Genomic DNA, 23748 nt, shown 5'->3' with positions numbered 1-23748 from the left:
AAAGTTTCTCTGCTAGACATCCATTGTAATTAGCTGCCAAGATGCCCAACTTAGGGTGAGAGTCTTGGCAACTGAGAAGAGCATTAAACAGAGTGGCTCTGCTGAGCAAGAGTGGAACAGCCACAGAAGAGAATCAGACAAAGAAACTGGTTCTAGTGGTCTTCGAATCAAGCCAAAGGAACTCTTCAGGACATTCTTATTTAAATGTACTGACCCTCAAAGACCACACAGCCCCCCTCAAAGTCCACAGTGAGATTCCTGGTCTAAGACAAACATCCCCACTCTCCCCAGGAGAAGCCTAAATAGCAAAGCCACTAAAGCAAACGCAGGACCCTACATGGAACAGGGCTCATGAGGAGGGAGATGTGTAGGGAAAATGAGCTTTTTGATACTCTTCACTCGGAAACATCTGAACTGCACTGAGATGGGGGAGGGATATCCCCAGGGAGTGACCCTGAAAAGTGACAGCCCGGTTTGAGATATCACAGACTCCAACTAGGAATTTTCAAGCAGGGAGGGGGCTGGCAGGAGGAAGGCAGGGGCAATTCTTCCTTTCTTCCTCCCCAAGGACAGGTTTGAATTACATGTGCTTACACTGGGAGGGGTGAGGGGAGAAGTGTAGAGGGTGCCCAAAGAGCCTATTACTCAATTACTTCCCCTGCTGTGGGGTCTACAACAGCTTTCACGTTTTAAAAAAATCACACTTTCAACTTCTTGGGTTTACTTGTATTTATTACTATTATTATTATCTAATGGAGGAATCCTTTTCCAGTATTCCAATTGATCTGATGGGGGGAAAACTGGGCAAATAGTCAGAAGCAAAGAGAAAGCTGGCATAACTTTGGGGAGAGAGGAAAGAAAAAAGAGGAAGCTTTGTAGATAGGAAAAGACAGGACAATCTGAGGATGGGAATAAAAGGAAGGTACTGGAATCTGAGCCATTGACTAATTAAAGCAGCTGCCCCTCCCACCTCTGCCTCTCCCACTGAAAGGTTGTGTCTAGCCAGCTTCCTAAACCTGATTATCATTTGCCTTACTCGGTTCTCATGTGACGTCTCTTGCACACTCTTTCCGCCCCTCCGTCTACCTCATGACACCCTGAGCACCCTTCATAACCCCAAGGCCGAGACCATAACTCAGAAAACCCAGACTCAGAGGAGCCATTCAATAACAGGTTGATTCTAACCAGAAACCTCTTTGTCTCTGAGCACTGGGTTTGGAGCACTTCACTGGAGTGATCCAATAGATCTAAGAGGGATTTCGAGCCTGTCTTCTTATTTTTTGACACATTGCAGAAGCACACACATAAGGTTCAGAAACTAGTACGCTCACAGCAGACAGCAGTAATTTTGGAAATAATTTCTTAAGACAGGCAGTCTGAAAATAGAAATAAGTACGATTCAGATTTAGATGAATTATCTGTGACTCCTTTTTCCCTTCCTTCAACTAACACTTAGTGAGCATCACATATATACCAAGCCCTGTGCTAGGTATGCAGAGATGAATAAAGCATGGTTCACTAGTTTACCATCTGGAAGGGGAAGAAGCTTACAATCGCAGACAAAACTGCAATCATCTTTCTGGAAACTTTGAGAGCGTACAGAGGGTTAAAGACTGTGCTAACACTTAGGTCACCTGCAAGGCCCTGATCAATGGCTGCCCTGAAGCCCTCTCTATTTTCTCCCAATGATAAGCAATTTGAGGACAAGGTCCTATCTTGCATTTCCCATTGTGCCTAGCTTAGAAGTCAGCACCAGGTAAAGGTTTTTAAAAGAAAGGAAGAAAGGAAAAGAGGGAGAAAGGGAAATATGAAGGTAAAAATTCTCTGATTAATATAACAATGAATAACTAAAAAATAACAAAACTGGGTAAAAGCCAGATGTGGCAGTTATCTGTTCTTTTCACTCTTTATTTTACAAGTATGTCCCAGGGATCATTCGTTCTTCCTGGTCTTAGGATCCAGTGTTCTCTATAAGTCATTACAGGAATGGTAGTGGTGGCCATCACTCTGATGGACAGCGGGGAAAGGAACAGAGTCTTCCCTCTGACGCTGCCAGGTCAAGTCAGGAAGAGGCCAAAAGAGGGGTCCCACTCCCTACCTCCCTGAGGCCCCATCACACCCTCATGCCAGAGAGCTGGGGGTTGGAGAGGCTGGGGTAGTCAACCAAGGACCTCCTCCCTAAAAGAGAAAGGAAATGAAAATGCTAATCTGCAAGACAGTGGCCTCACTCCTCACTCAGATGCCCTTCTCATTCTTGTTTTTTCCCTCCCTTCTCCGGGCTTAAGGATCTAAACCCCAAACTCCAAAAGGAGAAGCTAGCTGTATTGAGAGTGTATTTTAAGCAATCTTATACGTCATTTCACACACGAAAAATGTTCATGCCTCTATTATACAGCACTTATCAAGCTACAGTCCAATGTATCTATTAAGATGTATCTATGCCAGTAGACCATAAACTCCTCAAGGGCAGGAACTTTTGATACCTCTTTTTGATGGCAATTCTCAGTAAATGTTAATGAATGGATATTCCCCCTTTTTGGATATGAAGATAAAACAGTGTTTCCATTCAAAAACTATTAACTGAGTATTTACTACACATATGCTGGGCATATACGTTCTAATCACTGTTTTCCAGAAATTCATTAGCCTAATGAAGGAGTCAGTTTGTCAACCAATAATTATACTAAGATCTGGCAAGTGTTGTGGGGACGTTATATAAAAAGGGCTACAGTAAAATATGACATATAATATCTTGTTTATAAGTTGAGGGCAACATCTATCATATCATTTAGCATCTTCTTATTAGGAACCATAGGAGAAATTCTGCATGCAGCCAACAACTGATTCAGTTTCAATTCTAAATGCTTTGAAATTTGAAATCGAGCCTGTTTCCCTTTTTGCTTTTGCTACCAGGAAGCAAACAGTTAAATCTATAGCCAGCCTCTACAGGATCTAGACTGAACAAGGTCCTAAGACTAGTTTGATCCAAAGTGTCAAGAAGCTATTTCCTTACCAGCAAAAGGCTTTGGGAAGGCCATAATGACAAAGGATCTTGTGTATGCAATTTTACATACTAATGCTCCCTTGCACTTTATTTTTCTACCTTAATTTTCTCTTCTAACTTCCTCATTTCTTTAGTAAATCTCTTTGTTTTGCTTGTACCTTCTGGTAAGCCACTTGAATTCCTCTTTGAAATGAGATGAGCAATAAATAAATAAATAAATAAATAAATAAGATACATAACAGATTCTATTGATAAATAGAAGAGAATTTCATTCCTGAGTATATAATTATCTCCAAGAAACAGAACATTCATATGGCCATAAGGAAAATGACAGGAAGCAAATATAAACATGGGGGAGGGACTTATAATAGATATTGAGCTAGGGCAGTACAGTTAAAGGTGAATTTATTTTCTTTTATAATGTATTTCCTTTATTAAGGTCTTCCTGGGATTATACTGTTTTCTAAACAGTACATTTAAACATAAGATACTTTGAATTCTTTTTTTTCCCTTCTAGCCCCTGGGGTGATATGAAGATAACAAGCCCTATACCATCACCATCCAGGCCCATCCCCCAGACTTCATCTCCACCCAAGTCCTTGGGAGGCAGCTGTCCCCTCCTCTAAGCTGAGAACACCCACTCATCAAAAACAGGAGCTGCTCAATGTGCCATTCTGAAAAGACTGGCTCTGCAACTGGGCAGATGAGACTTTCGGGTCTCACCAAGGAAGCTTCCATTCAGTCGCACATGGAAGTGTGGCAGAAGGACAGCAGGACCAGGAAGGGCATGCAAGAACAAGACACGGTGCCCGGCTTTAAGTTCCCGAGTCCTAGGCTTCTGAGAAGGAACTAGAAAAGATGACATATATATAAAATATATGTAAACCAGAGGGGCAGTCAAGCTTTAGCCCACCTATGAAAGTAAGTCATGCACACTGCCTGAAAGAAATCAAGTAGATTCTAAAATAGCAAATAGGCAGGGGCCTAACAAAAATCAGGAAACAGGCCCAGGGAGAATTTTGGACTTATCTCCTTTTATTTATGTCTTACAGCCAACCACAGCCAAGAGATAATGAAGTTCATGTACCTGAGAAACAGGACCAGAAGTGGGCAGAGCCAAATGATTTGTTATTTGGACAACTGAGTAGGATTCCACGGGATTTTCTGGGAAGAATCACAAGCTGAAGGGCTGTCACTCAATGGGAATGAATATTTTGGTAGAAAAATCTACATTTAGTAAAACTTCCTGAGTCAAACCTGTCCCAACAGATCCTCTCATAAGCTGTGTAATTTTGGGGAAGTTCATGCAACTCTCTTTCAGTTTCCTCATCTTAAAAACTGAGGCAATGATAGTAGCTCCACATGTGCTCTATGCATTAACTATTATTACCTGCACACAGAAGAATTTCCTGCTCCAAAGGGAAAAAGGGGCGTCACTTCTGCTGACGTTTTCCGTTCAGCTTCACGTTAAGATGACCCACCACCACTCTTCTCCCAGCCTGGGGCCCAGAGCACTCTTCCCTTCAAATCACTTGGATAGGGTAAACATGAGTATAAAGTAACAGCTTAACCATCTACACTGCCTACCTCCCTTCCTCGGCTGACAGCCAGGACAGACAGACTGTGAGTCTGTGTGTTCCAAGAGTCGGAGAAGCCTCCAGGGCTGGCCTGTCCCAGTAACTGGATTGAACAAGCTCCTAGACCAGTTTGATCCAAAGAGACAAGCAGGTATTTCCTTACCAGCAGAACGGCTGGGCCTGGCTGAGCCAGCCACAGTGAGAAAGGCATCACCGGAGTCCCATAAACCTTAAGGAGACAGTAGGTCTAATGGCACAAGGACTCAAAGAGCATTAAGTTAACCCAGTGTCTTCTACCAGCAGGGGGGACAGAGAGAAAGAAGGGAGATGTGCAAGGGGAGGGTATGAATGTGAAAGATGAAGCTAACCATGAAAATTTAATTTGTTAAAATAATGACTAGAAAATGACAGATAATGCACAAATTGTCTACATGCATTTACTGAATACATAATAAATGTGTGTGTGAATATACAGAACTATATATGCATACCCTGATAAAAATTAATTCCAGCTTCTCAAAAGCATCCTTGTTTGTCTCCCTGCTGGCGAGAACCCTGGCGCACAGAGGTAAATTTCACACTTCCTCTCAGCAGTCCCTCTACGCGGACCCTGTAGCTTAAGCCGCCCAGGTGAGCAAATGTCACAGATGCCTCTTCGGCGGGCGGTAAATTCCAGCCATCCCAGGGAAATGCCAAGTGGTCTCAGGTCACAGGTTGGGCAAATAGTGATTTGGGGGTCTGGGGGATGCCCCATCGAAGGGGAGGAAGGGAACAAAAGAGAGTGAAACGGGAAGCAGAAAGGAAAGGAAAGCAGAGCCAGGGTTTAGGGAAAAGCAAGAAGGCCAGCTATGTAAGGACTCAAACACAGAACATTTCTCAGGCTGCCTAAGTAAAAATCAGCACCCTTTGAAAGAAAGAAAGCGTTCTGCCATGCGTATCATCCTGCATGTTCAAGAACTATGGGTCAGAATGACGTTCTCAGATACATTCCTGGCCGTAAGGAACACAGTCCTGTCTTGGGCACAGGGCTTTGGAAGCAAGTCAGCTGCCCATGTTACAAAGATCATGACCATGATACCGGCCCCTTACTGGGCTGTAGGTTCCTTGAGGGTAAGGCCCACTGCTGGCACATTTGTGTTCCTCGGTGCCTTTCATGTCTTATACAGAGAAGTTTCATAAATATTTGCTACAGCAATGAATGGGCTAAACTAGAATATAACTCTGCAATTTCATCATGCCCTCCAGAAGGTCTAAAATGAAATGTCTAACTGGTGTTGAAAAATTAAACCCAACCAGGACAGGAATTCATTTTTAACTTTTTCACTTTTCAACCTGTGGGACATATGAGTTTTGCCCAACATCTCCAGAAATGATGGTGCTCAAAAATATCTGGTCAAACTTACTTAAAAACAATCAAGCTTCCATGACCCTCACTTATGAAAGCCAACATTCAAGAGGTGACATATAAGTCAACATAAGTGAGAAGAAGACATATTCTAGTGGGATCTTGAAAAGACAACCAATCTTTGCATACTTAAGACCAAATGGAAGCCACTAGGGAGGTTCTCTACTTCGTATAAGCCTCTAGGAAGTTAATCTGCAGTTGTAGTTACCAAGATATCCCAGCCTGAAACACCTAAAAAGGGAAGAGTAAATGAGTAGGTAAATGAGTAGGAGGTGGCAGTGTCCAAATCAGGAACAGAGGGAAGCAATTATCATTCTTTATTATCCCCATTGCTGGTATTAGTATTGCTACTCTTATATTTTAGCTGTAACATCTGTAACAGAAGGAACATGTGAACTCTCAACCTATATAATAACCCTTCCATCCTCTCCCCCAGAGTTACTGGGATGAGAAACTCATCCTGTGAAATTAATAATGGGCCTCATTCTTCAGCTGGTGGATCAGAGACTAGGCTGGTGGAAATTTATAGAGAGAATTAATTTATAGATTTTCGAAGTAATGAGGGAATTCAACCTTCCTGCTCTCCCACATTCATTCAATAGAAAGTTTCTGGAGGGTCTATTAGAGGACCTGGTGGGTGCCCAAGGAGGCTGCAACACAGCAATGATAAGAAAGCACAAGAATCCATTTAAGAATAATAATCACACATCAAGAACATCTTTCCTGGTGTAACTTTCTAAGAAGAAAAATAAAGTAATATGGCTTAAGCCTGAGCATGATGACAGCCCCTTCCTGCCTTGGCTCCGGCAGGCTAGGTGGGGGAGGGGAGGCAACTATGTGTGTATGGGTTGGAAGGGGGCAAACTACCAAAATCGATTCTTTACTTTCAGAAGACTCTTGCAAAAAGATGGCAGCGTGAGGCCCCTTGAAGCCTTCCTCTGAGATAAGACAAGCCAGCACATAAGAAACTACGTCCGTGGGAAGGCACCCAACCTTCTTCAAGTGTTAAAGAAATCAGACCAAGCTTAAGGAAAACAAATGTCAGCGCTGTTTAAAGTACATCAAGGTTCTTTGGGTTAAAAATCTCCCCAGGGCAAGATGATGTGCTCCCTGTAAGAGCTGAGAGAGAGAAGATGGGAGAGGGTTTCTGCAGTAACTTCAGATTATGTTATTTGATTCATTTCAATACCATGAAGCATCAACTGGACTATTTATTGAATAGAGAGGAAACAACACAGAGGCAACTAAGCAAGGAGCTGCAAATTAAGATGTGTGCCTGTGAGCGCGGGTAACCGCACACGCTCACCCACGTGCTTACACGCTGCCTTCTGAATTTCACTTCTGTATGCAAGACCACCACCGCCAGTGTCTGCACTGCACGGCCACTTTGCATACCGAAAATGCTGCACAAACCCCGCGCCTGGCTCCCTGGGGACAGACCCCCGCACCCTCGCTGCTCACTGGAGTCTCCGATTGCTGTGGCTGCGAGGGTCCAAGCCCAGACTGAGAGGTGTTTAATAAAGGAAGGATGACTCCCGCGAGACTTTCCCCCTGGGGGGGTGGGGGTCCTCTCCTATCTCCTCTCGGGGATTGGAGAGTGAGGGCAGTTAAGGAGAGGAGGTGGCAGGGGGGAGGAAGGGATTCTGGGGCGCCCAAGAGGAGGGAATCGGTGAAAACACAACCAAGCCCTTCTCCGGGGACTCTCGGCTTCCCGGGCTGCGCCCGGGCAGCCTGCGCCGGGGATTCGGGAGCTCGAGGCCGGCTCTGCGCTGGGCTGCAGCTCCCTGCCAGTACGCGCAGCCCCGCGGGGCGCAGAGGAGGCCCCCGGGCCCGGCCGGGAACGCAAAGGCGGCGGGCGCTGATACCCCTGCATCAGCATCAGCCCCCGTGGTGAGGTCACCAGCTTTCAAGGAGGCTTCGCAGCTCGCCCAGAGCCCACTCCTCTGAAAGGCTAATTGTGCGCGCTGCTGCAGCAAGACCCAGGCGCCCGTATACCCAGGCCCAGCTCAGAGCATTACGATCCCGTCTGAAAGGGGCCTCTGCTTAGCGCAAGGCCATGTGGCCGGCCACCCCGCTCCTCCAAGGTTTCTTAGCATTTTCTTAAGTTCCCAAAGTTTTATTTCGTAATGCATCCCCTTAAACTCCTTCCCGACGACTCCGATTTCTATTCCCCACCTGATCTAAGCAAACAGGCTCTCTCATCTCATGCGTTTTCTGGCTGTTTTCTCCTTTCCCCTTTGATTGGCCTCGGGACGAAGCGGCTTTAATTTATTCCTCACACGATCTAGTTACTTCTCCGGCCTTCAGACTCCGTGCTGCGCGCAGCATCACCACCCACCCACGCATTTCCCACGCAAGGGGTTAAGGATTACAAGCACCCTAGTAAGGAGGCCACACAAAGGAAAGCGGTGCATGTGTTGCCCGCGCTTTGTTTTTAAATGTTTATTAATGTAAGCAGGGTGCACGGCCCTAGAGCCTCTGCATGCAAATTCTGTAGAGAGGAATTAACGTCTACACACTCTTATCCACAGAAAGCCTTTCAGAATAGATGTAGGCTGGGCTCGTCATCAGGGTCTCTGAGAGGCTCTCTTTGTTAGGGACAAAATATAAATGCAAACTTTCAATTCTATTAACAATGGTAATTATAAGGAGGATTCTCTTACAGTGACAAGACTTGGGCTCAAATCACCTAAAGCCCTCAGAAAAATGACTGACTGACAGCTATCTCTCAGCCCTACCAGCACAGGCCACTAGGTAAATGTATTCCTTTGACCTACAAGCAGATTCAACCCTGTCTCAAAGCAGGACAAATAGATGGAACTTTCTTCTACACTTACTGAACCACACTTTCTTAAGGAAAGTCAAACATCTTTCTAGATATCCTCACTTTGTTTCCACAAGCCCCACTGACAGGTAGGTGGGAAACAGACATTATTTTAGTATTTCAGCTGAGGCACACTGAACAAGCAACTGTCCACAATTCTATGGTGAAAATCAAACCTAAGTTTTCTGACTTCCTGCACTGCACCCTATGAACTTGGCAAACGTATCCTGCACTTACAAGCCTGCAACCATATATCTTTGTATTTTCCAAAAGCAATTTTCAGTCTAGAATCCAATAGCTACAAATAGATAGGACACAAAAGAAACAATTTGCATTCAGTCATGGAGTCAACAAGGTGGATTAAACTGGGACTGGCCTCCAGCTGGCCTTGTAAATGTGATACTGAATGCTTCAATTAAAAAAAAAAAACCACTAATTTTTTTTTCTTCCCGGTTTGCCTTCTCCAGCTCAACTTGAATGATGGAGGCAGCTTTAACACCACCATAACCAGTTTTACATGACTGTCTAGAAAAGATATAAGGAGTCAGAGGATAAATCAGAAGTGCCATAACAATGAAAAAAGAATCGTGTTTCATAAATGCTTCACCTGCTTTCAGTGCTATGTATCCAGGCCTTGGCGGAGACTATGTTGGGGTTCATGATCCATGAAACGTGGGGTCAGATTAGTGGCTGTTTAGAGTGGCCCATTCCATGGATGTAGAAACCTGAGACCAAGAGGTTAAATGGCATTCTCAAAATAACATAGTAACTTGGAGGCAGGCAGTGTTAGGCTTTAGAACTCTTGATTCAGGGTCCAGCAAACACAGAATTCTCTGTACTTTTTCCATTGTATCCTAGCCGTACAAAAACAAGGTGCCTGCTTCTACCACCCATTCTATTTTAGGGAACATTTCAGATTTTGTTATGGATAAGGTATCAAACCATAAAATGAGGAGTTAAGGAAAGAAAAAAAGTAAAAAAACAGAAGAAGGTAAAGGGGAAACACCTCATCCTGGCTCCCAGTAGTGGGATATTCCCTGCGAGAAAGCAATGCCTTAGATAAGCTTTATTCTGGAACATGGCTATCCATCAGGAACCAATTTCAATTGTTGCAGAACTACCAGATCAAGTCTGAGTAGGGAACAATCAAGTTTCACACTCTTCCTTAGAGTGTGAAAATTATGCCAAAAAAAGAACAAAACAAAGATTTATGCCAGGACAACCATTCTAGGCTATGCTCTTCAATATGGAGAACACTAGGCCCATGTGGCTATCGGGCACTTGAAGTATGGCTAGTCCAAATGGAAGATGTGCCGTAAATGTAAAATACACAACTGATTTCAAAGCCTTAGTACAACAAAAATGTAAAATATCTATTAATAATTTTTATGTTGACCATATGTTGAAATATTTTAGATATATTTGGATTTAAATAAAATGTGTTATTAAAATCAATTTCACCTGTTTCTTTTTACTTTTTTCCCCCTGATGGGCTACTAGAAAATTTAAAACATTAAATTTAGAATGACATGTGTTCACTGCACAGCACTGTTCTATGGGATTCTCTCCCTAGAACTCTAGGATTAAAGGAAAGAGGCGCAGGAATGTTGGGGTAACTTCTGCTGAGCTTTGTCCCTGACTTTTTTTCCCCTCTCATATTGAAAACCATTTAAAGCATTTAAAAGCAGGGTCAGGAAGCATCTCAGTGAGCCTCTAAAACTCCTGGCCAGAGCTGGTAGAAAACACAACCTGAATAGACGGGGTCAAACTAATGAGACCAGTGGTAGACAGCCACATGGTTTCAGAAAAATAACAGTAGTTGCCATGTATTGAGCATATACTCATGAGCTATGTGCTTTATATTATTGTCTTGGTTAGTCCTTCAACAAGCCTACATTGTATTATCTTTACTGTACAAATAAGGAAATTGAACCTCTGTTAAATCAACTTACGTTACACAACAAGTGAGGATTTGAATCCAGATTGGTTTGACTCAGAGACCATGCTCTTTCTAGCATACGAGATTGCTATTCAAAAAAACTGTCTCATATTTTTGGCAAAGGTCTTCTTCTCTGGGAACCTGACACCCGAAATTCTAGCAGTAGAGATTCATTCCTTTGACTTACTTTTTTTTCTTCTCTAAAATGCAGATAGCTCTGAGAGAGGTTTCACATAAATCCTGATCATGCACACTTCAAGTCAAATAAATGTATCAAAATATTTTTTCTTAGAGTAGGTATTGATCAAAGAAGAAAAAAAAATACAGTACATCCTTATACATGGAGGAGAAGAAAGATCAGTGATTGAAGAAAAAGGCTGAAAAATAATGCTGAGAGAGGCAAAGACCAAATTTAGTGTTATTTACAATAAAACTTAAGAATACACCTACTACAGCTACTCTGGAAAACAGTTTGGCAGTTCCTCAAAATGCTAAGCATAGAGTTACCATATGATCTAACATTCCACTCCTAGGTATATATCCAGAGAAATAAAAATATGTCCACATAAAACTGTTATGCAAATGTTCAGAGCAGCAACAACATATGAAAACAACCTAAATGTCCATCAACTGATTAACGGATAAACAAAATGTGGTATATCCATACAATAGAATATTATTTGGCTATAAAAAGGAATGAAGTATCAGTATACGCCATAGCACAGTGAAACTTAAACACATTATGCTAAATGAAAGAAGCTAGTAATAAACCATATATTATATGATTCCATTTATGTGAAATGTCCAGAATAGGTAAATTCCTACAGAGATCAGTGATTAGTAGGGGCCATGCAAAAGGAGAAATATGAACTGACCAGCAATGAGTACAGGGTTGTTTGTGGAACGTGATAAAAATATTCCAAGTTCAGGTTGTGGTGATGGTTGCACAGTTTTGTGAATACACTAAAACCACTGAACTGTATACTTTAAATGGGTGAATTTCATGGTATATCAAATATATCTCAAGAAAGCTGTTTTAAAAAAGAAAAAAAATCTACTAGTATTGAGGTTGTTATTATGACTGATATAACATTTTCCCTAAAGGAAGAACATATGAAGAAGACAGGAAGAGGTCAGGTTGCCCTAAACTCACTTTATGTTACCCTTCCTGCTTTGAAACTTTGAGTTGAACGGGTGGGCCTATGTGTTTTCAAAGGGAAAATATTTTTAACTATGATTACAAAATATCTCCAGTTGCTGATACTAAGAAAACACCATCACTAAAAATGCCATTCTAGCTTTTCAGGTGGTTGTTGTCCAGTTTGTAGATAATTAAAAACCTCTGTCTTTGCTCTTACCCATTCTTTTTTTCCCCTCTTCTTCCAACCTCGACCAGCCTTTTGGCCAGATATAACTCATTCTCACTTTAAGAGAATGGCAAGAGAAACATAAGAAAACAAATCTTAAATTCAGCACTATTTTTCCTTTTTCAGCATAGAATCACAGAGTCTTGGAATTGGCTTGGTCTTTTGGGACCATCTGGTGCAAGCCTCTCTTTTTCATATAAGAAAACAGGGCCAGAAATAATAAAAGCTAACAGTTATGGACTGTTTACTCTATGCCAGGCACTGTAATTTACATGTATTACCTCATTTAATCCTCACAACAGCCCTCTAAAATAGGTACCATTATTACCTTTATTTTACAGGTGAAAAAATGAGGCACAGAGAAGTTTAGTGAATTTAATTAGGTCACACAGCTGAAAAATAGATCAGGATACAAACCCAGGTGGTCCAGCTTCAGACACCAAACCTCTAACCACTACTGTTATAGTTTCTCCTAAAAGTACTTAAGCTATCTGCCTGTCATCTTATAACTACTTAGTGGTAGGTCCAGAACTAGTACAGGTATGAGGGACCCAACCCGGTTTCCACTTACTGACAGAATGACAATGGGAGATATAGTTGAAACCATGACCTAAACCAAAAAGGATGAATTTCTCCACCCATTGCAATCTTGATTTCCACCAATAATTGAGAGATTGAAACAAAGCCGTCAGAGGTAAGAAGACCTTCCGGGAAGTCACTACTGACCTTATTGTGCCATGAAGGGAGATAGGTTTTATAATCCTATGACGGTCTATACCCACACTTTTTTTTTTTTTAAATTCTGGAAATCACTCTGCTAAGTCCTGAGAAGTGATATCACTAAGATGTAGATGAGGCAAAAGATTCAACAAGAGAACTCTCCTGATGAGACATACTGACTACCCCACTACTTAATTATATATTCATAGAAAAAGTTAACACAATGACAAACTATGAAATGGAATAGAATAGGAGTCTTGAGATAATTTACTATAGAAAATACAGCATCTCTTATCGATATCACTCAGGGAGCTCAAAGCACTTTGCAAACAACTCATTAATTCTCTGCTGATTTTATTTATCAGTTACTACATTCCTTAACCCTCACCACACCATCTCAGGTAAGGGGCAGGAGTGGAGCCAGAATTATATTCCTCTAACCCAGGCTAAAATGGCCATGCAAATGGACAGGGTGCTCCCAGAGGCATATGAAAATGAGTAAGAGCTGTCTTTGGGAGCTGCACCTAGGGCACTGCCTCAGTCATGTGACATTTCAGGCAAATTTTTTAATGAAAAGAAAAGGTAAAAAGTATGCTTAGAATCACTACACCAAGTTCCAACCATAACAGCATCCATTTAACAAAGGTTTGAAACCAAAGTTTAGTTAACCAATGCTAAGTTTTCCTAAGGCATGCATGTAAACTACGCCTCAAGAGAAGCCAGGGTTATGCTTTAAATTAAAATTAAAATGCTTTCTTATTTAAATATGTTCGATATCTGGGTTTGGGATTGGTTGTTTGCTTGGGGGTAAATTCTGTAATTTTGCCAACAACAAGCATAAGTTTATGGATGTCAGCAGAACGGAGAAGCACATGAAGAGAGGCATGTGAGAGAGGCCTGGCACCAGCAGTGAGCTAGATGCACCAGCAGGCAATGCCCGCCTCCACCCAGACTGCAGCCTGCCACCCACCTGGGGACCCACACCCTCGCTCCTTCCAGCTCGCAACACCCCACAGGGCCTAAGTCACAAGTTTCCCCTGCGTTTTCCCCACTCATAAATCCTCTTCCAGCTTCCTCAGTTTCACTTAAATCTTTTTCATTCCGAATCCTCAGAGACATCCTATTGTTAGAAGAAATGACACCAAATTTCCAAAGACCTCACTCTGGTAGTTCTGACCAAGCTGTTCTTTGCATCCTCCTCCCCACCTCTCAGGTGCCAGAATTGGTCCAAATCCACTTCTAAAAGTGGATGACACAAAATCGACTGAAGAGAAGGGGTGCTTCTCATCATAAGCTCATATTGTGTCTGCCACAGAGCCATATTACTGTAGGTCTATTGCTTCTAACCAGATTATAATAAATAGTACAGAGTCTAATCACCTGACTTCTGCCTAGCACATCGCTGTACCTGAAACAAGTAAAACTGTTACTTGTTTCAAGTAAAACTGAATCAAGTAACTTCCCTTCATTTGCTCCCCTCTCTCTCTGTCCCTTCCACAAAAAAAAAAAAAAAAAAAAAAAAAAAAATTAAAAAGACCAAATACTTGAATTCTCTCATCAGCAAGAAAAAGTTTTTGCATTTGCCTGCTAGGGATGAACTTCTATGAAAAGTCACTCCTGGCACGTCAACCCCAAAAGGAATCTGATCAGAGGCAGCTCTAAATTGTCTGAAGTTATTTCACTCCACTCCTGTTCTCTGTTCAAGGCCTAATCCCATCAGAATTATTTCCCTGAAATATACAGCTTCCTTCCATGGTGTCCCCTCCACCTACATATACAAACACACACACACATACATATGTACGTACACACGTGTGTGCACACACACAAATTATTCTCTAATGCTATAAAAAGACGAGGATTAGGAACCCTATAATGTAATTGCTATACTAAAAAGAAGTGGCAGGCGAAAATAATAAGGAAGGGTGAAAAAGGTGAAATACAGTAGTAGACTTCAGGCAAAAAAAAACTACAGTCTGTGATGGGGGTGTTAATTGAACCCAGAGAAAAAAGAAAAGAGAGAGAACAAAGGCGTGTTAAGAAAGCAAAAAATAATTTTTTTAACCTCCTTCAGTGATTTGATAACTTCACTGTAGATAATATGCAGAGGAAAATTGGCTGAAAAGTGCCATATATAGCTATTATGTTCTAAAATTAAAAACTATTCACAACAATTACAGCTATTTGTTACTATCTATATAAATAGTCTTCTTAGTAAATGGCACCCAATATTTTTCGTGTGTTTTCCTCATTTTTAAACCTGCATGATTTTTGACACAGAAATTTTTAAAAATCAAGAAACATTAAAAAATATAGTTAAGGTCTTTTAAAGAAATGCAGTATGTTTGAATTTTTCTTCTGCTTCTCTTCCATCCCATCAACCCCACTACCACTACCTCTACACATATGCAAAACCCAGCCTATTGCTAATATGTCAGAAGACAAGGAATGGTTCTTAAGAAACAAAAGAAAACGAGATATTAAATGGTCCAAAACTCTCTATGAAATCTCTATGTTCCCAGAAGGAACAAGCAGATAAAAGCCACTTCTGAAATACACTTGCTGAAGGTCTTGACAGGGCTTTCTTGCTGTTGAGATCTACTGCCTGAAAATTTTGCAGGCATTCCTTGTTCTTAGCGTTTATTTAAAAAAAGCAAAAAGGTATCAAAATAAAAACTTACCTACATTCTCAACAAGAAGACACTAGGGTTTTCTTTTTTTTTTTTTTTTCTGAATATCCCCACAGTAATTTCTGACTAAATATCTATCAATCAACTGTAATCTAGACGGTGCTGCCTACTCTGGGTATTATGCATGTGTTTCTTTAAAGTTCCAAAAGGTTGGTAAGACAATCTTAGCTAGTTTCCCTACTAATTTCTGAGTTTTCCAATAAAAGTCCTTCACAAAATAAAAAAAGCAAAAGCAGCCAAGGAATGCAATCACCACCCTTCCTCTCAGGGTCCTGCCTTCCTTGTAAAGACCTAGGTAAGCCCACTGAGTGAGCTCCGTGTGAGAACACAAACAAACAAACACAGCCCACCCTAAATCAAGTAACCTCCACAATGCTTGAGACAGAAGCTCAAAAATACTCATTCAATATGAGGGGCTTGAAAGTAACAATAGGAAAAGTCCCAAACAATGAAGGAATGTATGTGAACTGATCATCCAAGTGATCTTTTCACTAGCTCTGTATCAAGATGAGGAAAAAAAAAAGAGCTCCTACAACTTTACACACACTATGTGTCTCAGACACGTCAACCGTATGTAAGATTTGCGGGCTCGTAGAAAGAGGGTGAGGCCGATCTTGTGTAAGTAATCGTGCTTTAGAATCAGAGTCCTTTTCAACACACCGCAGTTGTCTCCTACCTATAACACCGAACACTCAACATTCCAGGAGAGGTTTCTTCCTTCCCCTTAATCCTTCCAATACACAAGTTGAGGAATAAGAAGGAGAAAGGCCTTTTTTTCTTTCTCTTTTTATTTTTTTTACTTTCACCCATGGGTGCCCTCTTCATCCAAAACTCTGTGTGTGTGTGTGTGTGTGTGTGTGTGTGTGTGTGTGTGTGTTTATTTCCCTCTTAACACGGGGCCAATGATCCTTGTCATTTCCAATTTACAGTACTCAATAAACTATTTTTTAAATATATTATTTGAGAGATAACACCCAAAACCATGATTTAGATTTTTAAAAATCTCCAAATGTTAAGTCATTCAATAACAGAAAATCTTAAAAACAAAATATATAATCCAACAATTATACCTTTAGAGTATTATTTTGACCTTTCTATCACCATAGTTTAGGCAATATTCATGTAAGGAGCAAACTCTTGAACGCACACCAGAACCAGATTTCTATTCACACCCACCCACTTTGATCTACTGCCTCAGTAGATTTTAATTAGAAGACTAGAATTAAACACTTTGGCCACAATATACATTTAAGTGCCCTGATGGACTTCCTTTCAATAAAAGTCTGATAAAGTGTCTTTAAAATAGAGTCTCTTTGGCCTGGATTATCAAATATGCCTTTATAGCTTGATTCTACATTTTATGAAGCAAGATCAGCAGGAACGCATACCTGATTAGTAACAAATTTCAACAAACCAAATATTCCAAGTAAATAAGCAACAGAGAAAAAAGAAAATGAGAAGGAAGAAAAAAAGAAGAGAAAGAAATAGATACACACTTAGGTTTCCTGCTCCAGGCAAATAGAAAAAAAAAAAAAAAAAAACTAGAAAGTGTGACAAACTGAAAAAGCCCTTTCGAAATTTGTATGCACAATCCATACATTTCTTAAAAGGTGTCTCACAGTTAAAATAATGCAATTCACAGCTTTGCAATAAAGTTAGGCTTTGGCAAGGCAACCTGGAAGACTTAAAGATCTAAACATCACTGCTCAGGTGCTTTGTCTGGGATATCATGCACAACACAAATAACATTCAACAAAGGAGCTGCTTACTAATTTTCCATACATTTCAAGACCCGAGTAATACATATTTGATCAATGGTCACATCTTGAAACTATTTATTTTTTAAAAGAGAAATACAGAGAGGGCTCAAAAAGAAAGCCACCCTGTGTGCCCTCACTCCCCCCCCTTCCTGTTTTATGTGTAACTATCAATGTATATCAGCCGGGCATGCAATCATATTTATTGTCACTTTCATTCATGTCATGCCCTTGCTTATATGGTTTAGATATGAATTATTGACTGTTACACTCCTTGTTGTAAAAAATAAATAAATAAATAGTATGTCAGGTACTTTGCACTGCTCTACAGCAAGCAAGCAAGTCAGAGGCCAGCAGAAGCTCCCGCTTTATATAACCACCCCTCGTTCCTCATCTTTATGCCCTGGTTTCAGATTGCCTTCTCAACTCTTTCTTTTTACAAGGGAGAGACTCACCCACCTTGGAAAATTAAGGATTAAAATAAACAAACAAGAGGATGTTGCTAAATGTCCTTCCCAGAGCATCTGTTGTTTAAGAACACCTCTGATTGATGACTGCTATTTTTTAATTGTTGCTTTAAATTTTAAATGCCCTCCTGGGATGTGTTATAAGTGTGTTAGTCCATGATATGAGGTCTAGAAAGTAGAAAAACAACAAAATGAGTGAGCTCGTGGCATTCTGTTCTCTTAAACCCAGTGATTCTCTCAGCTATAAAATCACAGGGCACTCAAATACCGATAACCTGATGTTGTGTGACGCTTTCCACAAAGATATTTGACAACACTCTGTCGAGAATCTCTAGTTTGCTGCTTCGTGTAATTACAAGAAAAACAGGAAAGGAAACTTTAAACACTTAAGCAACTCGGTGCCCAACTCCAAAAAAATTAAGTGTTTTAAAGATGGACCAAAATATATTCCTTCCGGAAACGGATTTTTACTCTCATATTTTTCCCCCAAAGGCACATCATTCTATAAATTTCCCTTCATAACCTCTATTTCAGCCTCAATTTCAAAGAGGCCGGGAAGAGAGTTAAGGCAAATAAACCAGTAATGCCTGGTAATAACTGTCAAAGAAACTTGGTGCTTTCTTTTACAGGAAGCAGGGCTACTAGGACTTCCTATTGGAATATGCGATCAATCTTGAGAGTACTTCTATTCTGAAATTTTAATATTTAAATAATGGGTTCCTGATTGACGGTTAAGTGGTCAATTGGCCAAAGAAAATGCTTAAATGTCGGAATCTCATTCCTACCTGTTTTTTCTTTGATTTCACACAACACATTAAACAAGGCAGGCTTCATTCTGTGGCAGTTTAAAGCATGTTTTCTGCAAGAAAGAAACAACAGAATAGCTTAGGTGGACTCTAGAGATCAAGCTGCTCATAATGCACAGGGGGAAGAAAATTTGAACATTTAGCCAAAATTATAGACCAAGCATAACTCTGTGGCATGCTTCAATTGCTTTATGACTTAATAAACAGAGTCCCGCCATAGAAAAAGAAATAATGTTAATTAGCAGGGAGAGAGTAGGGATTTAACTACAGAACAGAACTAATCTCAATTACGCCCATTTAGGAAGAGTTTTGGGCTTGTTTGTTTGTTTTTTTCTTTAAATAAGTAGTTTAATCCAAGTGGAAGTCTTAAACCAATAATCCTATCCAGAGCAATGAATACACGGCAGAGTCAAATGCATGGGTTAACAGTTTTGTATAATCTATGCAATCACCACAGCCTAGGAGCTGTCTGCTTCTCAGTCCGTGTGTGTTTTCAAATTTAATTCATCCATGTGTTCGAATTCATTCTGCAGATGCCCCTGTATTCTCATAAACACAAGATGCTTGAAAGGTCTTCTGAGTAGAACTGTCAATTTATAAAATTTCAGTCCCCAAGTTAAAGAGTATGGAAATGCATTGCCAGGGGGCAAACATACCCATATGGGGAATAAATTCATTTCTGTGTTCACATTATATCACTTGTGCACACACTGCTTATTTGCAGGTGTTGAAATTCAATTATTTACAATTAGGACCTTGCACCCATTGGGGGAAAAATAAATACAATTCTGCCTTTTAGATTCGTGATTTACCTGGTTCTTCTGTGTGTTTGTATTCAGAATGCACTTGAAGACCAAAACAATACCTTTCCTTTTATTTTACTCTGGAAGCACTTAGCAGAAGGATATTGTTTTGGAAACAAAATACTGATCATATCAGCTATTAGTTAAGGGAATTCTGTTGACTAACTAAAATGAATGTGTAAAGATAAATGGGAACCTCTGGCACTCAAGACACATGCAGTTCTTTTAAAATCCCTTTCAAAGTTAAAAAATAGACACATCCTCATGAACGGAAACCATGAACCATGCTCTATATACAGTACATCAGAGGAGTCATAAACTCAAAATTCAAAAGTATCAAAATAAACATACACATTGTGTCTAAAATAGGAATGGTTCCCTACGTAAATAATAAATGTACATGATGAAGATCTGACTACGGAAAGGAAACACCCGATTAAAATATTTGCTCAGTTACATTGTTTAACCAAAAAGAAAAGCTTAGTGGTGATTTAGTTCTCTTGTGGGATGAGAAAAAAGGTGAAAAAAAACTTCAATGTATCAAAGACTTCTTTCTGGTCCTTTTAAAAGAGTTTTCATTAATTGTATTCTTATATAAAGGCCCAAATGCAAAAACAAATAACAACAAAAAATTCCACACGGCTTTGCAGAAATATTGCATTGCCACAGCACATCAATGGGGTTATACAGAGAGAACAGAAAATGTCACTATCCCAAAATTGTGTCTGATCTCTCAACATCTAGGCCATTAAAAGGAGGAACCCGCCAAGCCATGGCTGTCCTCAGTTGGACAAAAAGGAGTGGGACTAAATATCAGAAAAGTAGTGAGTTTCCAGTCTTACCGGCCCCTTCAGCTGCATAAACTTGTTATTAAAGCAGTTTATTGGTATGTCTGAGTTTATTTTTCTGGAACAATGTAATGGAGAAATCTGTTCCAATTCAAAAAGAGATTGCCAGTGGGAAATCTTCCTCTTACCCTACCTATTAGCTTTTCTCTGGATAATAAAATTCAAAAAGGGAACCGATTAATTTTTGAAAACTTTCCCCTATTTAAAAAAAAATTTAGCATAATTCCAGTCTTTGAAACTTCCCAAGTTTTCAAGGACCCATAAACCTCAGGACTTTTGAGTTTACATGTTGCATGTGCTTACAGCTAAAATAAGAGTGTAATTCATAACATCCATGTTTTTAACTGCTCCTCATTTTCTAAACTCAAATTCCTATTTCCCTTAGACAAAAATACATATAATGATGTCTTCTCTATAAAACTAAGTCTTGTGAGGTACAGGAATTGTGTATATATGATTAAAAAACCCAACTGCTTCTGAGATTTAACAAAGCTGGGTAATTGTAAAGACATATGTGGTCATTAGATTTTTTTTAATTCTTCCTTTCGAGATCGGCCTTGGGCAAGCAGTTGGTGGGTTGCTATTTAGTTTATGTTTTATTTTGAAAAGAGAATTTACTGTAAAATCCCAGAGTGGAGAATTATATACCAGGTAGTGGATTAAGTTGAGAAGCTACACAGCTTCTTTACTATGCTTCCTTAATGAATATCTTCCTATCCTATAGGATTGAAATACATAAAATACACACTTGCCTTCATTTCTATTTTAGTAGCATCTAAGTGGTCCTGAAAGAAGCATGGGAAAAAGAGCATGCTTGATTTCCCCCCCACACCCCTTTTTAAAGGACCATACATTCTGTACTACGGAAGGTTAGTAAACCCACTCAAAATAAGAGACAATAAAGTTACACTACATATCTGAGCCTCTTAAACCTACCAAATATGTTTAAAAGCAAAAGTATCTCTTCTTTCTTTACATCAGCTTTTCTTGAAACAGAATTAAATAAATGCAAAATATTTTCTGGATAGCTGACAACTACTGACAAAGAATAACCTTGCTTTTTTTTTTTTAAATAGGGAGATATAGGGGAAAAGATAAAAATTAATTTTGGAGTAGTCCAGAAAGAAAATCCAAAGTCTCTAATTCAGGGAAGGGGTCAACTAAATTTGCAAACAAAGTGTTCATGGGACATTTTATTTTGTAATGTTACGGAGTCCTTCAACAAGAAGTCATGTAATGCTGTTCAAAACTTGACAATTCTGCTCTCTCTGATACTTTTTTAAAGCAGTAAAAAGTGCCGAGGGCCGCTTTTGGATCAGTTGGCAATATTTTCGGCGTGCCTGAGTGTTTGTCTAGATATACATGAAGACCTCTATATTCACACACACACACACACACACACACACACACACACACTCACACACACACACACTATATATATATATATATATATATATATATATATGAAAAAATATATATACACAGCCATATCACGGCATGGGAGATTACACTTTCGATAACAACGCTCCTTCAAATTTTACTCCTCCGCCATAGAGTTGCTCGTCAAAATGGGCAAAGAAATAACATTTAAAAAGAAAGCGTTGTGGTGCTTCGGTTCCCATTGTTTCCCCCAGCGAGAGGGAGAAAAACAAAAAACCCCAAGAAAGGAAAAGAAAAGCCTCCATCTCACCTGGCCTGCGCCTCATCCAAACTCTGGTCTGTGATGGTCATAATTTGCTGTAAAATGTCTCCAATGTCCTGCTTCCTCCCGCCCTCCCCCTCGGTCCCTCCGGCCCCATCCTGCAAGTGCTGGGACAGGCCGGGGTGTCCGGCCATCCCGACCCCAGCATGGGAATGCATCAGCCTGGGCTGCTCGTCCATCTCCAAAGGCAACAGCAGCCCCCGGCTCTTCCTTTTCTGCTCCTCGGCTCGGCTCCTGGGAAGCACCAAGGCTTTTTATCCTTCAAGCTGTCTTCAAATCCTTTTCAGGATAAACAGGGAAGGGGGGAAAAAGAAGACCAAAAGAAAAGAAAAAAAATCCCTTTGCCTCTTTAGAGGATAGGGAGGGGGAGGGGGAGGGGGGCGTGAAGGGGTTGCGGGGTGAGGGTGGGGATAAGGGCTGGTGGGGAAGGGTGTTGACTCCAAAAAGCAAGAAAAATAAACCACCTTCCCACTTGACGAAAAGAAATCAGAGCTGGCTTTTGGTTTTTCAGTCCGGTATCCTTTGCAAGGCAGAAATGGGCTCCCGGCGCTTATATCTGTGGCTTAATCCTTTTGCAAATATGCATTGATCGGGAGAAAGGAGAGGAAGGCTGGGGGATTGCAATGCAAACTTTCCCCCCCACCCCCCGCTGCCCCCCACCCCCACTCCGGGCCAGAGTGATCTCAAAGGGGGTGGGCTGTTGCAAAAGCCAGATCTCCCCCGGCCGCGGCGGCAAGGCAGAGCACAGGCTCTCTCCTCCACCGCGTCTCTGCAAACTCCAGCAGCCCCGTCAGCCTCCTGCTTTTGTTTAGCTCAGGCTCAGGACTCCAGAAACATATACAGAAAAACCACAGCCTGAGAGGAGGAGGAGGAGAAGGAGGAGGACGAGAAGGAGGAGAGAGGAGGGGGCAGAGGAAAGGGAGGAGGGGGCGGGGAAGCCGGGAGGCGGGGAAGGGAAGGAGGGAGGAGGGCACCCGGAGCCCCGCCCCCTCTCCTGATTGGCCATCGGAGAAAAGACGGGTCCCTCCTCCCCCTGCTTTCCTCCCTGCGCCTCCTCTTCGGCCTCCTTCGGCTCCTCCTCGCCCGGCGCCCTGTCAATCAGAGTTCAGAGGTGGGCCGGGAAGGAAGCCGAGTTACTACCAAGTCTCCAGTCCTTAAAGGTGCAATGATACCGAAGTACCAGCTCGGTTAGTCACTTCCCACTTTTCCTGCCTGCCTCGCTTGCGTTCTGTCCTTGAGAAAAATGTGGCTCCACTTAAAAGCAAACGTATAAAATTAACACGAAAGAACAAGGACAGTGTGGGTCGCCCCCTCAACCAGGGTTTTTCTTTTGCTGTAACGTTGCCATTTAAAACTTGATCCTTTTAAATCGTTAGAGCTCAGGGAAACTGTTGAGAGTGAAAGTTTGTCAGCACGAAGTTGTTATGAAACAATCAAGCTGTTAATATAATTAATAATGATCTCTAATAAGTGGCATATGTAAAAAATAGATTTTAAGAAACAATCACAATAGAGCTAAAGTAATACTGAACTGTGACATTTTGGTTGCATGGAAGCTAAATTATGGATTATGAAACTAAATAATGCTGAAAAAAAGATTAATATATAAGTTCACCAAATGAAACTAATTCAACATCTCTCTTCCCCCTGGGGGAAATTAGTTATTTGGCTTAAGTACTTAATAAAGAAATGCATTATCACAGTCTGGTTCTAGTTTTTAATATAGTCTCATAAGCATTATTAACTGGGATAAGAAGCGAACTGACATTTAATGAATGCCTACTACGCACCAAGTAATTTACATGAGTTATTTTATTTAATGCCCAAGACATCTCTGTG

The 23748-nt window shown here is 40.9% G+C and overlaps 1 protein-coding gene across 2 annotated transcripts in view; it reads right to left on the bottom strand.

The window, feature by feature from the left end:
• Positions 1 to 22849, bottom strand: part of PBX1 (PBX homeobox 1) — a 279021-nt gene extending 256172 nt beyond the window's left edge. Inside the window, exons 1-2 of one of the 2 annotated variants that reach the window (XM_059059777.2) lie at positions 21898 to 22849; positions 18536 to 18609 (exon numbers count right to left, since the gene is read on the bottom strand). In XM_059059777.2, coding sequence (XP_058915760.1) covers positions 18536 to 18609; positions 21898 to 22088 — 265 coding nt within the window. In that variant the 5' untranslated portion in view covers positions 22089 to 22849. The remainder of the gene's footprint in view (positions 1 to 18535; positions 18610 to 21897) is intronic. The other variant, XM_059059795.2, reaches the window with a different exon arrangement.
• Between the last annotated feature and the right edge of the window lie 899 nt (positions 22850 to 23748).

Source organism: Kogia breviceps, chromosome 1, assembly GCF_026419965.1.
Source record: "Kogia breviceps isolate mKogBre1 chromosome 1, mKogBre1 haplotype 1, whole genome shotgun sequence".
NCBI lineage: Eukaryota > Metazoa > Chordata > Mammalia > Artiodactyla > Physeteridae > Kogia > Kogia breviceps.
The sequence above is the reverse complement of the archived record's forward strand: the minus strand, read 5'-3'. Positions and strand labels throughout refer to the sequence as shown.